At 43.1% G+C, this 16401-nt stretch overlaps 1 protein-coding gene across 1 annotated transcript in view; it reads left to right on the top strand.

The window, feature by feature from the left end:
* TMED8 (transmembrane p24 trafficking protein family member 8) overlaps nt 1–15720 on the top strand; it is a 34888-nt gene extending 19168 nt beyond the window's left edge. The window contains exons 3-6 of the mRNA XM_043556729.1: nt 5038–5167; nt 6736–6862; nt 7090–7395; nt 8726–15720. Of these exons, the coding sequence (XP_043412664.1) occupies nt 5038–5167; nt 6736–6862; nt 7090–7395; nt 8726–8943 (781 nt within the window). The 3' untranslated portion in view covers nt 8944–15720. The remainder of the gene's footprint in view (nt 1–5037; nt 5168–6735; nt 6863–7089; nt 7396–8725) is intronic.
* The last annotated feature ends 681 nt before the right edge of the window (nt 15721–16401 follow it).

Raw genomic sequence — 16401 nt, 5'->3', positions numbered from 1 at the left:
GAGTAGAACCAGTGTGGTCTCAATGCCCCACACAAAGTTGATGGCTGGGCGTAGGGAGGAATGTCAAGATATTTAAACAATCTGTTATTCCTTTTTTTAAAATCTTTTTTTAAATGTTTATTTTTGGGAGAGATAGAGTTTGAGAGAATGTGAGTGGGGAAGGGGCAGAGAGAGAGGGGGATAGAGGATCCGAAGCGGGCTCTGCACCCACAATAGAGAGCCTGATGTGGGGCTCGAACTCATGAATTGAGTTCATGATGTGAGCCGAAGTTGGAGGCTTAACCGACTGAGCCACCCAGGTGCTACTGTTACTTCCTTTTTAAAAAACATTATTTTATTTTATTTTTAAGTAAACTCTATGCCCATTGTGGGGCTAGAACTCACAACCCTGAGATCAAGAGTTGCATGCTCCACCAACTGAGTCAGCCAGGTGCCCCAGTTTGTTATTTCTTGAGTAGAATTTCTTTCTTCTTACTTTTGCATATGAAATAAAGCTTTTTCCCCCAGAATTCAGATGATGGGAGATAATAATGTTTAATATAATAATTATGGTAATATAGTTAGTGATAATAATATAATAGCTATGCTTCATTGAATATTCTCCATAATAATGATAATAAAATAGTTACTTTTTACAGAATGTTTCTTAAAAAAGTTTTTTTTAATCTTTATTTTAGAGAGAGAGTGCAGGCAGGAGAGAGAGGCAGAGGGAGAGAATTTTAAGCAGGCTCCATGCTCAGTGTGGAGCCTGATGCAGGGCTTGATCCCACAACCCTGGGATCATGACCTGAGCTGAAATCAAGAGTCAGACAGCTGCTCAACCCATTGAGCCACCCAGACGCCCCTTTTACAGAATGTTTCTATTTGCTCAGTACTAACTATACTGGGTGCGAAAATGCATTCTACCGTTTAATCCTCCTAACAGCCCTACTGAAACAGGTGTTTCTTTTCCAATGAGGAAAACACGGTGAATTTAAAAATTTGCCCAAGTTCACACAGCTCTAGGTTTGTTCTCTAAAGCTCGTTCTGGTAAGTAGCATTAGAAGGGTTTTGAGTTCCATGCTTAGAGCTACTAGGTTATTTATAGAACAGTCCCTTTAGAAGACCAAGCCTCCCCAAGGCTGTGTTGATTTGAGACAATTCCTGTTCTCCTCAAATCCCAGGAGGGAGCGCCTTTTCCTTCTTGCTGCCACCAGCCTTTTTCTGGATGTTGATCTGAGGGATGTTTGGGGGCTGGCTTTTGACACGGACTGATGTTAACCTCCTAAGAATAAAGTTTTGAGTGAAGAATCTACAACATTCTTAGAAAAAAGGAGATTTAATTTTAAAGCTCTGTTTCTAAAATCTAGTGTGTGAAGAAAGAAGTCCAGTCCAAATGACGCTTGAAGTGCAGTGTTTATGTTTTGTGTATATTAGAAATGGAAGGGCCCAACTCTCTCTCTTGCCAGTGAGGCTGGCAGGCTGGTCAGGCTGTCCCCTCCCTTGGGATGGCCTTCCTGCTCTGGGTCAGCACAAACCAGAAGGCTTACAGTGGGAGTTTTTCCTTTATGTGATTTATCATTGGCATCAAGTGATTTGCAATTTATCTTTCCCCAAATACCCTTCATTGATTCTTCAGAGCATGAAATGCTAATGTGAACATTAAACTCATGTGGCTGTTGCATGTCCTGTTTAAAATAGTTTATTTGTTGGTGTGCCTGGGTACCTCAGTTGGTTAAGCGGCTAACTTTGGTTCAGGTCACGATCTAGCCATTTGTGGGTTCGAGCCCCGCTTTGGGCTCTGTGCTGACAGCTTGGAGCCTGGAGCCTGCTTTGGATTCTGGGTCTCCCTCTGTCTGTGCCCCTCCCCCACTTGCGCTCTGTTTCTCTGTCTCTCTCAAAAATAAATAAACATTAAAAAATTTAAAAAGAACAATTCTCTAAAATAGTTTATTTATTTTTAAAAGATTTTTTAAAATTTATTTTGAGAGAGAGCGTGGGAGGGGCAGAGAGAGAAGGAGAGAGAGAATCCCAAGCAGGCTCCACACTGATGGTGTGGAGCCCGATGTGGGGCTCAAACTCATGAACCATGAAATCATGACCTGAGCCAAAATCAAAGGTTGGATGCTCAACTGACTGAGCCGTCTAGGCACCCCTAAAACTTTTTTAATAAGCAGAACAATATTTGTACAAAGTAGCATACACAAAGGCAAAGAGGAGACTTAATTTTAGATGCCTTGTCAGTAAGGTCAGGCTAATGGTCAGATTAACTTGTATTCTCACATGCCAGTATTTCTCTTTTGCTCCTAAACAAAAATTAATATATTCATTTATTTATTCAACAAATATTTTGGGACCGTCTACTATTTATTCATTCAACAGATATTTGTTGAGAGCCTGCTACTTACCTGGCAGTGTTCTAGGCAATGGAGATACAACAGTCCAAGTCCCTGGTCTCATGGCGTTTATATTCTAGTGGGAAGGGCAGACAGAAAGCAAGCATACATCCTATTTCATAGACTCTAAGTTGCCATCACCTGTAAGATGTACTGTTATTTAATGAACTACCAAGAAAGGGAAAAATGTCCCAGGCAGAGAGTCTAGTAATAGACACTCCCTCCCACCCCCACCTGCTCCCATCCTTCATGGAGCTAGGACACCAAAAGTGTGAACCTTCGGTGAAAAGGTAAACAAGAAAAAAGATCCCTCCACACAGAGAAGGACCGCAAGGAAAGTTGAATGTTTCCATCTTGGCTCTGTGTAAGGGGAGGAGAAAAAGATATCCCCTGAGAATATGAACCATGAGTCTGTAGTCACCAGTTTGTGGTCTAAATTCACCGTGCCATTGGAGTTTGAACAAAACCCTCACACAGAACTTATTCAAGTTGTCTCAGTTGGAAGCCCTCCTGAATACTGGCAGAAGCAAAGGCAAATCTCCTGGGCAAAGACTGTGTCAGTCCAGGCCCCGGGCAGTTGTAAGACACCACCAGTTTTTAGGACATCCTGCATTTCATTTGTGTTAAAATCTGAAAACAAATATACACCTTGCAGTCAACAAGATACGAGACATAATATGTCAGGCAGTAGTGAGTGCAGTGAAGACAGGTGAACAGGGTAAGGCTAGAAGGACTGATGGGGCTAGGGCAGGGTGAACCATTCAACATGCGGCTATCTGGGGAGCCTCCCTAGAAGTGATAGCTGAGCAGAAGCCTGAAGGAAGCCCTCAGGTAACTGGCAGCAGGATATTCTAGGCTGAGGTGACAGCGGGTGCAAAACCCTCGAATGCTTGAGGTGTTTGAGGACCATCAGAGATTCAAGAGGCCATTGTGACTGCAACGGACTGGGCACGACGACATGAGGTCATTTTAGGAGATGAGGGTTCCATGTGATGGGCCTGGCAGTAGATGCCATGCATGCCGGGAACAGGGCCCATCCCTGCCATCAGGCTCACTTACTAATGGAAGACACAGATAGGGATAAAGAGTGTCAAGAAACAAAAGCAGACTGGAATTTCTGGGCTTAAGAGAAAAAATAGGCTTGCAGCCTAGACTAATTTACATTTTACACAGGACTACCCAAGCAAAACCATAAAAATCAACAGTATCCCATACCTTTGGTTTTTATAGTGACTACCTCTTGTTTGTCCTGAGGTAGGTTGGGGTGACTTGTATACTCCAAAAGATGGCTCTATTTTATCTGAAAAGAGGTAATTTGTAAACTAGGAGTGCTTTTTCTTGTTTATAATTTAAAAAAGAAGAGAGAAAGAAACTAATGAACACCAAATAAGTCCTGTTTCCCCATATTGTCTCTGGTACTGTTTTCCATTCATTTACTCAGTGGGGAAATGATGCTTGAAAGCAGTGGTTCTCAAACCTTTACACAATTCAAAGTTATTGAGAATCCCAAAGAATTTTTCCTGTAGTTTATCTCTGTCAATGTTTACTATATTAGAAATTAAAACTGAAAAATTAAAAAATAGTTATTGATTTAAAAATAAAAATAATGAACTCATTGCACGTAAACATAAATAATATGTTTTTAATGGAAAACAACTGTTTTCCAAAACAGAAATAATTTAGTGAGAAGAGAGATGTTGTAACTCTCTTTCATGTCTGGCTTCACAAAGACAGTTGGATTCTTAGATCTGCTTCCCCATACATTCTGTTGCAACATCTCGTGTCCTATACTGGAAAACTCTGATGTATTCTCTTGAGAAGATGGAAATCAAAAAAGGCAATCACGTTTTAGAATTATTATAAAAAAAGTCTGAAGAGCCCCAGCGGTCCTCACACTGAACTCTGATGACTGCTGCTCTAAAGAATCCCATGCCACCTTTTGTTGACAACAGATTTCCAAGAGACCTGGGGTATTGTGCCATTGCCCTGGCACCTAGCTCACTTTGTGGTCTTTCCAGAAGCCAGGGGAAAGGGAAGAGAGCCGAAATTATTCCTCTGCTTCTTTAAAAGTATTCAAATTGTCAGGCCTTAAGTCATTGGGATAATAGATTAACGTGCTTAAAAAGGGAAAGAAAATGATGACCTTCTTTTATTAGCCAGTGTGATCTGGAGGATGGTGTGAGGCGAAAGACTGAAAGACTGCTCCCAGCCTGACTGGAGAGGGATTGCCTTGCTAATCAGTTTGCGCCCCCTGTGTTTTGGTGATTGATTTCTGGCCCTGGCGAGGCCTCCTCTGTTTGCTTCTAACAAGTTTTATGTGTAGAACAGAACTGGGATTCTGACTTTTGTTGAAATCCTGTGTGGAGCAGATGGTGTGGGTCCCAGAGAACAAAATTCAGATGACTGACCTGCGTGTTCGCCATGGTTCTCAGAACCTGGGGCCTGGCTTCATCAGTCCTGGGCCGTCACACGCTGTCACCGCTTTATTGTGGGCCAAGTCAGCCCAGGGCAGTGGTCAGCTAAACTGACAGTGGACCCAAATGCCAGAGGAAAGCAGAGGTTGGGAGATGTCCCTTGAAGGTTGTTTTATTTCTAAGTTTCTCCAAGACTACTGTGCCCTTTGAAAGAGTCCTTGAATTGACATGCTGTCTTCTTCTGAGAGGCCACAGACGGTATCTCGAGCGAGTGAGGATGCCACCGAAGATCTGCGAAAGACAGCTGGTGCCTTGGAGGCGCAGGCCTTGGTGGAGCAGGAATCGCTGCCTGCAGACCAGGCCCAGGTCCTCAACAAGGTAGGGAGGGCAATGTCGCAGTCTCTTCGGGAGGAGCGGTGTGTGGCACCAGAATCTAGATGTGTGTGGATGGGTTGGACCTAGAAAGCATTGGGGCGTCTCAGTTTTATTTATTTGGAGAATGGTCATGTGTGTCACCCTCAGGGCCCATCACTGAACTAGCAGCTACTCAAGAAATGAAGTGTTAGAATGGATGCTCATGTGGCGTCTGACATCCTCTGGATGTGAAGAGTCTTCAACCATGGGATCGTGTTTTAGCTTCAGTTTTTTTGTGGTAGATCTACTCAGGATTTATGGTCAAGGTTCCATAGAAGTGGTGTAGATAGCAGTAATCTCCCTGCCATGGAGGAAGGAGTTGTTTGTATTGTTACTAACACATATATTATAATGACTAATGGTATTATGGTCAATAAAGACAATGCCAAACATTATCATTACATTTGCTTTACGAAGCATTTTTATCCACAATACTTCATTTGCTTCTGAGAACAAACCTATGAGACAGGTACCATTATGTTCCCATTTTACAGATGAGGGAACTGAAGCCAAGATCTGTTGGTGACTTTACTAATGCTGTGCTGCTAATATGTTGCAAACTAAATCCTTTGTTTAGCCTTGTGGAAAAGGAAAGACTCATGTAAGCAGGTTAGCCAAAGTCTGATTCACCTCATTTGGCAATAGAGGTAATATCTTCAGAAAGAGATATTATGAGAATATAGTCTGGGATGAATTCAAAATTTCTTTCTTGCAAATATAATTCTGGTTTCTTAACTGGATAGCCATCTCACTGGTATGCTGTCCCGTGTGGCCAGTGGGTGTACATTTCTTGAGTTGCCTGCTGACTGCTTGGAGAAGGATCAAGAAGTTATGGCATAAAAACAAGAAACGGGAGCACTGATCTGAGTGGTTTCATGTGAAACCCGCTAGAGAGAGACTGCAGCCTCCTGCCATGGGTTGGTTAGCGAGGGCTTCGAATTTCAAGGGATGCTTGTACTCTTCCGTGGAGGTTAGATATCTGGCAGCAAATGGACTGTTTAAATACATTAAAACAGGTGAAATGACAATTGTTTACAGAACACTGTTAGTGGATGTGACAGTCAGTGGCATGGGACATCCCGGATGTGCCGTGGATAAGCCAGGGACAGAGAATATAAACCACAGGCTCTCTCTGCAGTGCTTTGGTGACTTGATTGACAGGGATCTGGAGGTAGCCTGGGAGTGGGGATTGTAGCGGGAGGCTGTGTGGCAGAGTCAGAGCCGGGCTAAACCCCGGATGCAAGCGCTGTCATGAGAGGGGCCACAGGGAGGTGCTGTGCAGGTCACGGTGTGGCACAGAAACACTATTGGTGCAGAAGTCAGTAGCAAGCTTGGAGGAAATTCACGGGCAAGGATTTTATAAAGGGTCTGGAGTGGGAGAGCTGCAAAAGGGAGGAGGGAACATAGCACATCAGGCTTTGAGCTGATGGAAAGTAGAGGCAATAGGGCAGGGGTGGGCAGCCCCCTTGGGAAGGAGGCTAATTGGAATCTGCCATGCTAGTAAGTGCTCTAATCAGATTTCCATTGTGCAGATGGCCAAGTACCAAGTTCCACAAAGGTCCGGGGACATCGTTATGATCCAGTCTGAGCACACAGGAGCTATAGATATCCTTTCAGCTGATTTGGAATCTGCAGATCTCCTGGGGGATCACAGGAAAGGTGAGACCTTTGGGGGTATGGAAGATAGTTTCTTTGTTCCCCGTGGGTGCTTAAATAAAGACAGGCAGACAGATGGAAGGAAACTAAGAAGGTGACTTGTGAAAGGCAGTCAAAGAAGCCAGGAAGTAGAAAGAATGTCTTTGACTATGACACCCTGCCTAAGCAAAATGCCAGATTTGGCTGTATTTTCTCTTGGTTTCTCAGTAGTAAGCTGCTTGTCCTTTTAGTGTCCCCACCTCTGATGGCTCCTCCGTGCATCTGGACCTTTACCAAGATGAAGGAATTCAAAAGCAAGCTGGGCAAAGAGAAGAACAGCCGTCTGGTGGTGAAGCGGGGTGAGGTGGTGACCATCCGGGTACCTACCCATCCAGAGGGGAAGCGTGTTTGCTGGGAGTTTGCGACTGATGACTATGACATTGGCTTTGGAGTTTATTTTGACTGGACCCCTGTAACCAGCACTGACATAACTGTGCAGGTCAGTGATTCCAGTGAGGATGAGGATGAAGATGAAGAAGAGGAGGAAGAGATTGAAGGTAAATTTAATTTTAGCATAATTTGCAATTTGCTTCTTCTGGCTCAACCCAGTTTCTAATGACCACTTCCCGTATTATACCAGTCCTTCCCTTCCTTAGAATGCAGGCGAGGAATCCTGCTTTCAGCACTGTAAGCTAAACTGAGTGGTACAGGCCAAAGTCTGACCCTCAAAGAACATTCTGGTGGGGTTGGTATTGGTGCCTTAGTGGAAAGCTTCTTTTGCTTTTAATCAGTATCCAGCTGTTTCCCCAACATCTCCTTGGGGAAAGGGATGGGATGGGCAGGAAAGGGGTGGGTCAGTGCTGCAGTATATAGATCATGTATAAACCGAGATTATTTTATATTTCTCTCATAGTTTGGGATATTTTTGCCATTGTTCTTAGTCTGGAACCAAACTGGGTGATTGCACATTGCTGACTGTACTCCTCTCCAGCCTGTCACAGTTGGCCGACTACTGTTTACTTCCTTCATTTCATGCCCAGAGCAGGTTTTTTTAACCTAAATAATCTTTATTGAGATATAATTGATGTATAACATCATATTAGTTTGAAATGTACCACGTAGTGACTTAATATCTGTAAATATTGCAAAATAGGCCCAGAGTAGTTTTAAACATAGTTTCTGTGCTCTATTCCAGTTGTTATTTGCAATGCCTACTCAGGATGACTCAGAGGCTTTTTTTTTTTTTTTTTTTTTTACAATAGTATGAGTAGGTTCTAAGTAGGTTCCAAGCATCTTGATTTTTCTATATAATCTTAAAAATCAATCCCTTGCTTCTTCGTGGAAAGGCAAGTCTGCAGGGAAATCTTCAGGTTTTTAGGCAGTGGGGGGAACCTTGTGTCTTACTTAGCTGTTCTTTAGGAGGCCAAGTAGAAGTTCTGGGTCACTCTGTTCAGTGTGTTTGTATTTCCTACCTCCATTAGCTGTTTCTTTCTCCTGTTGAATGAAGAGATGTCAGAATCTTCCCTTCGAAATATTTTCTCCCTCTTGGAGATGTCCAGACACTTCCGGAACTAGGTGGGCTGTATAAGGCTAAATCATTGTTTCTCAGTGGAGACATTATTGGCATTTGGGGTGGGATGCTTCTTTGCTGGGCAGGTACTATCCTGATGTTAAGTGCTCCTGGACACTCGGGCACTAAATGCAGTATCACCCACTAGTTTCTCTGATGGCCAAAAGGTCAGCAGACATCTCCAAATTCCGGGAGGAGGGTAAGAGCATTCCCCCGGCTAAACGCCACTAAGTCACCTGGTCCATTCTTTTCTCTTGAGGTCGGATTACTCAGTCTCTGAAGTCATATCCCAACACTGTGCCATTTTGCTTATGCAGACCCTGTCCCAGTTGGAGACGTAGAGAGAGGCTCCAGGAGCTCCCTTCGAGGTCGCTATGGGGAAGTCATGCCCGTGTACCGGCGAGACAGCCACCGGGACGTGCAGGCTGGCAGCCACGACTACCCTGGCGAGGGCATCTACCTGCTCAAGTTCGACAACTCCTACTCCCTGCTCCGCAACAAGACTCTCTACTTCCACATCTACTACACTAGCTGAAGGCCCGCCGGGACAGGAGGCAGGCGGGTATTTGCTGGCTGGAGCAGGCTGCCAGCTGGTGCCTCTCGTTTTGGATAGGCAAGAGCTAAAAGTTGAGCGTGAGGCTCCTGACCCTCACGTCCTGCCTGGCATGCCTGACTGTTGACCCCATGTAGCTTTTCCCCCTTCTCGGCTTCTGCAGGTGGTGGTGTAGTGCTCCTGTTCTGTGGTCCTTGACTCACGCTCCTCTTGCTTCAGACTCCGGCCACGTCCCTCCGTGAAGGAGCCCATTGGGCAAAAGCCTAAAGGGTAGTTGGGTGTTGTCTTTTAAAAATAGGCTTGTTTTGGTACGAGGTATTATTCCAGTTGCTGCTCTCTCCTCTCCCACAGCCTATATTGCAGATGTGTTTAGTGGCACCCAGTCTTCATCTTTTGAAAGTGCTGGAAGAGGAAAAGCACATTGTCCATGCAGGAACCCAGTGTTTTGGATGGAGAAAGCTCTGTCCAGCCTCTCACCACTGCCATATTCCCGCCTGCTGGTTCTTCTTGGTCTGTAGCACAGGCCGGGAGCCCTCACTGCCTTTGGAGGGGTGTTAGTAGTCCAGATTGTTCGACTCCGCCTCGTGCCCTCCTCTTGCCTTTCCCACGCCTGTGTCCTTGCCCTCACGGCAAGAACGTCCATGCAGTCTAAGTGACGATCACGTAGTCTAAGATCCAGAGGGGAGAAACTGCCTCCGTCACTTCCTGCTTCAAGAGGTAGTGTCCCTTAGCAAGGGTGCTGGCAATTGAAGGGGAAAGGGTAGAAATTAGGTACTAGATTGATCTCAGAATCCACATCTTTGCAAGTCAAATGTTACTGAATTATTATTTTTTGTATAATCAAAGAAGGGGTATAATCTGAGAGACAAGGTTAAAAAACAAAAACCACTCCAGATTCCCCACCATTCTTTTTTATCTCGAGGGTAGGAGTGTTATTTAGTAATTTTTCTTCAGAAACAATCTGACTTCAAGTTTCTGGATTTAGGTTTCTTGCATTGAGGGTTTAAAGCTTTCGGTGTTCGAAGTCTCTTAGAAAAGGTGGTAATGAAACTTCACTGTTGCTGCTGATGGGATTTGTCTTTACCAGGCCAAAGCTTGCGTTTTCCGGGTCACAGCCTTCCCACTGTATTAGTCATGAGGCCCAGGAGTGCCATGGGAGGATAGGGGAGCTTCAGTCAGTAGCCAAAACGGTGGGGTGGCTGGGCCTTGGGCAGAGAGGGGACCACTGTGGTTGTCTGTACCTCCTTGTTTCTTATTCCTTGTGTTGAGTCTGTTACTGCCTTAGAATTTTGAGGAATGATTCAATTTATTTATTACTTTATTTATTTTTTGGCACATTTCATTTTTGCCTCTGAGATACTTTCCATCTGTTTCTTAGAAGGCTTCTGTCTGCTCTGAGCCATTTAGGCCTCTTCTGTGGAGTGAGATGATGATTTTAGAAGCTGGGAAGTGATAATTCCCTTCCTGCAGGTCAGTCCTAGGGTGCTTTGGGAGGACTCTGCCCTTCTGGGGTGGACGATGCCACCCTCCCCCAGGATTCCCTGTGAGGAATTCCAGGCCGTGAGGGGCCCTGCCCATTGACCCAGGATTGAGTGCAGGGGAGTTGACTTGCCAATCAAAGATATCCTATGATTCTGGGATTTCGAAGTCCTTTGCCTGCTCTGAGGAGTCCTCTTCCTCATGATGTTTCCTTTGGCTCATCCCTTTCTTGTGCAGGTGTCTGACACCAAACCTGTCCTCCCTACGGGAGCAGGAACTCGATCAGGGCTCCTCACGGTAGCACCCGTGTCACCAACAAAGGGCCGTACAGCCTGTACCTTCTCTTCCCCTGGGAGCGAAGCCCCACGGAGGGTAGGATGTTGTGGACCGAGCAGCATCACACCACCATTGTTTTATATTTCAGTGCGTTTTGTAGAGGATTACACTGGCCAGCGTTTATCTACCTTGTAAGAAATTAGAAATGATTTTAGAGACTATCTGTTTGGGCAGCGAAAAGCAAACTCGCTGCACATCATCTAATCATGAGATAAACGGAGCGAGCACTCTTTCAGCATGAAGTTGAATCCTGCCTTAGCTAAGTGAGTCTAATCTTTATAAAATAATTTTCTACTGAGCTGTTCTCCAGTCAGCTAAAGCCTTGCTTATTTATTTTTCCTGTTTATTATTAACTTCTGGCTTTCTCTTAAAATGGAGCTGTCAGGCCCTAGCAAGCTCCCTGGGACAACAAACACTCTTTATTTTTGCCATGAGCATCTCTGTACTTACTTTCTTTGGCATCCTGGTTCTGGTGCATCAGGGACCTGAGGGACCTGTTCCTGTCACCTCCATGTGCCTCTTTTTGTCTGGTCACTTTTGAAATCCTGGACATTGTTACATTTCATCCTGCACTGGCGTTTCTTTGTTCCATTAGCACAAAATGGCTAAAAAGATATTTTTGCTGTCTAACCATTTACTCTTCTCCTATTAAATTTCTGCAATCATTGAACTGTAGGGACCAAATATTATTTGTGGAAGCACATGTAATTACTGAGAATTTCATAGCCCAGCGAATCCTCAGAGATCATCCTTTCCTTAATCTCTCCCTGTCCAAATTCTTAAAAGCAAACAATGAAATCAAAGTCCTCTGCTTCCCCTGTCACCCTATTCTCTAGAGCACAAATAAATACTAACAAACAGAATTCTGAGAATGCTTTGTAGTGGGAGAGAGAAATTCTCTACACACAGTAGCTGACTTCTTAAATTTCTTCAGTCTGTTTAGCTTGGCCACTCTGTTGAGAGATGGGGCTTTTAGAAAGGAGGACATGTTTAAAGTGTTAATTTTTTCTAACACTTTTTGATAAAGAATTTTCAGCAAGCAGAGGACTTAAAAGTAGAGTAAGTGTAACTGTGACGCTGCTCTGGAAAGACTTTATTCTAATCTGTTGCTTTATGACAGGTCCTCAGGACTCCAGAGTTAAGACTCAATCCTCAGACAATGTATAGCTTTATAATGGGAGTAGGTAACAACCTGAAATAAGGCCATTCATGTATTTTTAAAATATTTTTTTTATCTGTTATTTAGGAAGGGAAACCTCAGACTTTTTAAAAGTACATATTGCCCCCTACTACGTGTATATGAAAGAGTTAAATCTGAGAGTTCTCTGTCTTATGTTAATCAGTAGGACTCAACATTATTGCAAAACTTACCAGTTATAGAAAATATCTGAGTTTTGATGTTTTTGATGGGCCCTATCCAGTTCCTCTTTGGAACAATTAGGCGAAAACCCAAATCCTAAAGTCTGTATCTTTATATTTATTTTTTAAGACCACTTTTCTGCAAAATGTTGCCTTTTAACCCCAAAGTATATGATTCTAAGGCATGGAGTTGAGTGACTCTAACATTTACATAAAAGATGATTGTTTTAGTGGAGGGAGGGGGAGAGGCGTGAATGAGTTTTGTGCAGCTTGGGGACTACCTTTTAAAACTGATAGTAAGGAAGAAAAAGAGAGTGAAATGAGGGGAAGAGAGATAAGCTATCAAATGCATCCCAGAGTTTTGCTCATATCCCAATTTTGTTTAGTTCTTTAGTCTGTATTTCATTAGTTGGAACTGTTGTTGAAGTCAGAAGCCTTGCCAGTCCTCATTATGGTTGTTGGAGAAACCTCCAAACCCCTTTTGCTGTCTTTCCCAACAGGATAGACTCCTTCTGAGTAGGTCTTCTCTACCAAGTGTAATCCCCTGACCGGAGGCTGGATTTCATCTCCGTGTTCTCTGGGCCATGGAGAAGGATGGTGAAACTAGAAAGGGGCTGGGAGGAGGTGCAGCTGTGTCTCGGCAGCCCCCGTTGGTTTTGACTTGGCCAAGAAAGGGATGAAATCAGTTAATTTTGACCAACATCACAGAAGGGCCTCAGGCCACAGGCATATGTTTGCGAACCAGCTATGCCCCTGCAGGCTGACCTCCCTGTGAGGTGTAGGAATCACCATCTTCTTTAACCTGTGTGGAATGGTCACACACATAGCAGTAAGTGGGACAGTTCTCTCTTTAAAGAGCTTCCATTTGGAATTTCTCCTGGGTCTAAAAGGTCCACATCAGCGTCTTTAACTAGTCTCTTTCCACCTGGCCGAAAGGGTAGAACTCCTGGAAACCTGAATTTGCTGGAAAAGGAAAAAGCACCATCCCTATAGAATCTCAGTGGTTGAAGAGAGTTGGAAGGTGAGTTTCTGTCTGAAGGAAGGTAATTTCATTTCTTTTATTGTGAGGGGCCGCACATTAAGGGATTAATGCTCTTTAGAGAGCAAGTCATTGTTTGAATTGTGTTTGTGCTCAGGAAGCCACGATGCATGATTCTCTGGGAAGTAAGTAGGAAATGGGTATCTAGAACCAATCACAAGCTGGGTGCTCTCCAGTAACCCAGTGTGTGGCGAGCCTCTTTACAGCCAAAGTCCCAGTCTTCATGCATGGAATCCATTCCTAGGCCCTCATTTCCACACACCTGAGAGATAAAGAGGGACTAGGCTCCCTCCATTTCTCTATGATATCTTGATTATTTACGATATTGTTTAGCACTGGCAGTATGGTATCCAAGGCCTCTGTTTATCCGATTAATCATCTAGTGTGAGTTGAGTGGCTAAGGCAGTCAGCCTTGGTTGGAAGTAGGACTGGGGAAGGATTATGACTTATAGTCCCATGTTGGGATAGCTGAGTTACTGGTGTATGACTATACAATCATCAGTTGGAACTCTTGTTAACCTTACCAAGTGAATGAAGAGCATATGCCAATGGGATACTGATGAAGACAACAAGTTAATTGAGTCGAGTAATAACTAGAGCAAGCCCTCCTTCTCTGGGAACTATGTGTGTCACAGGTTATAAATGCAATGGTAGTGTGAGTTTGCAGCTCCTCCGTGTTCTCAGAAGGAGAGGAACCCCCTGGAAGTTGGGTCCTGGTGGGCAGTTTTCTGGAGATGGGGGAGGCATCCAGGAGAAAACTGCTTTGGCTTAGTTGGTACCTGGTGATGGTCAGTGTTACCCCTTTGCTCTGTCTAACCCATCTAGCATCTGTGAGCACTTCTTTGACCTTTACCCACTTATTTAGATTCTGAGGTTAGGGCAGGATTTGGGACCCAGAGGGTGAGAGAAGCTTTGCTAAGTATTATGTGACCAGATTTCATTGCTCCTGCCTGAACCATGAAGGCCACACAAACCCCTGCTGTTTGAATCGCTTGTCACTAAGCTAAGAAAACCCAGTGGGCCAAGGCCTGATGGGGTTCATTTATAAATAGTTATTCCTTCACAAACGAAGTCCACATGTAAGATGCTGGCTTTGAAATTATTTGTGGTTCTGGTCACTGGTTTGAACTCATGATCTGATTACCATTATACATACTTTGATTTCTTTTAGGTCCCAGGCATGTGGACCAGGTTAATTTCATGGCTCTTCCTTACTCTAAGATGTGAGGAGAAAGTGCCCCAGAAATACAGATATACAGGCTTCCTGTCTTTCTGTCACTTAAAGTACTTATCTAAGGGTAAAATAATATATGTGAAACTTCCAGTTTTCTGTCAGTTTTCTGTCACTTAAAGTACTTATCTAAGGGTAAAATAATATATGTGAAATGACTTCCAGGGGACAAAGTGCATTTTCTAAAAGTTCTGATATAGGGTCATGAACAAGTCTGAAGTTTAGGTTTGGGATATTCTAGCATATAGGGTTCCAGAAGAGCCCTTAGCCAACAGTTTAAAGAGTTCTCTTCCTGAACTCACTTCTTCACTCAGGTTTGAAATATCTCTGTGTAAAATGTTCCTTGTTATTGTTATTGTTATTGTTATTGTTATTGTTGATTTTTAGGTTCAGGCTGACAGTTGTCTGGAAAACATTATCTTAATTCCTTCTCTCACGTCCTAAGTAGTACATTGTACTAAGAAATTACATGTTAAAAACTCTACTGACCTCCATTTCTGAGATTATTGTCCCATAAATGAAGTTGTTTTAATTTAATCAAGTTGAATTATGTCCATTTAGCCATGTTCAAGAGCAAGTGTGAAGTCTAGAGAAAGCAGTCCTGTAACCCATGGACTCTGGTGTGCCCATTTGCCCTTAATAATGGAAACATTTTGAAATTCCCAGAAGAAAGTTGCTTTGTAATCAAAGGGATGGATTATGAGAAAGCCAGACTTTGGGGAAGGATAACTGGGATAGAGGGAGGTGCTTGCAGATTTCCTAAACTACTTTATGCCATTTAACTTATATTTCTGAAAGGCCTGCTTTGGTGCTGTGCACTGAGATCTGTCCATTGAATGAAAGATGATGATGCTTTCTTGGCAAATTGGCAACCACAAAGGCGTCCTTTCCTTATTCTATATCATGCTTTGACGCTGATGTTACAAAAGGGGTCTGAAAGGGAAACAGTCTTTTCTTTAAAGTATAAAAGTAGCCCAACCAATCATTTATTGCAGTCATCTTGTTTTACATGTTCTGTATCATGAGAAATGCTGTCAACAGATCCTATGATTTCTAAGAGCTCTGTACCAAATTGTTACTCAATCGTTGTGTCCTGCTGAGTGGTTTTTCCTTTAAAATACCTTCTCTTACCACCCTGTGGCACTGAATTTGTTGCTGTGATACACAGATGATCCTGAGCTGTGGTTCTTTAAATAGCTCAGTTCTTGTGTTTTTATATTCCGTAACTGTTTTGTGAAGCTTTTGTGCATTCTTTGTCTTCTCTTCCAAGTTTTGAAATCTGTCCTAAATAAACTTTTTCACTATGCACCTGAAACATTTGACTTACATCTTAATGAACCTGATTTACATTTGACATTTTTTATTCATCTCTGTATTCCTCCTGGAAGAAAGGTATTCTGTAAATCTGTGTGAGTAATTCTGTAATCTCTTGATTATAAAAATTAAGAAAAATTAACAATTAAGAAAAGATTGAGAAAGATTAATGATAGATCTTTCAGCCGTGTTTAAATTCATGGCAGAGTATTATGAACTGGGGACTGGGTTTGGCCCGAGGGCAGAACAGGTGGGCGCGCAGTGATGATTACTAAATAGAACATTATAGTTTTATCAGTATTTGGTTTCCAGTGATGTTCATTTTCCAATGAGCTTACTGTGTTCAAATTTGGAACTGGTACTTTTGACACCAGGGTAATCATTAACGCAGTCCGGGTGATATTAATTCAGCCTTTTTTTCATTTTAAAAATGACACTTAAATGACATTTTAAAAATGTCTTAGACATCTCTTAAAATGCTGCCTATGTGTGTCTCTGGTATTTATTACAAAATGAGAAAGACTACTATCTGAGGAGGAAGGAGCACCTTTGAAATCTTTACTTTAGTGAGATCTGTGATTCTAAGACAAGCCTATTAGAGCTCTCTCTGTTTTCCTTTGCGTCGTATTTTAGAGGCTGCTGTATAAGGGAGGAGGAGATTGGAAATAATTGTGAGTTAAGT

Source organism: Prionailurus bengalensis, chromosome B3 (genome assembly GCF_016509475.1).
Source record: "Prionailurus bengalensis isolate Pbe53 chromosome B3, Fcat_Pben_1.1_paternal_pri, whole genome shotgun sequence".
Taxonomy (NCBI): domain Eukaryota; kingdom Metazoa; phylum Chordata; class Mammalia; order Carnivora; family Felidae; genus Prionailurus; species Prionailurus bengalensis.
This window is presented reverse-complemented; position numbering and strand designations above follow the sequence as displayed.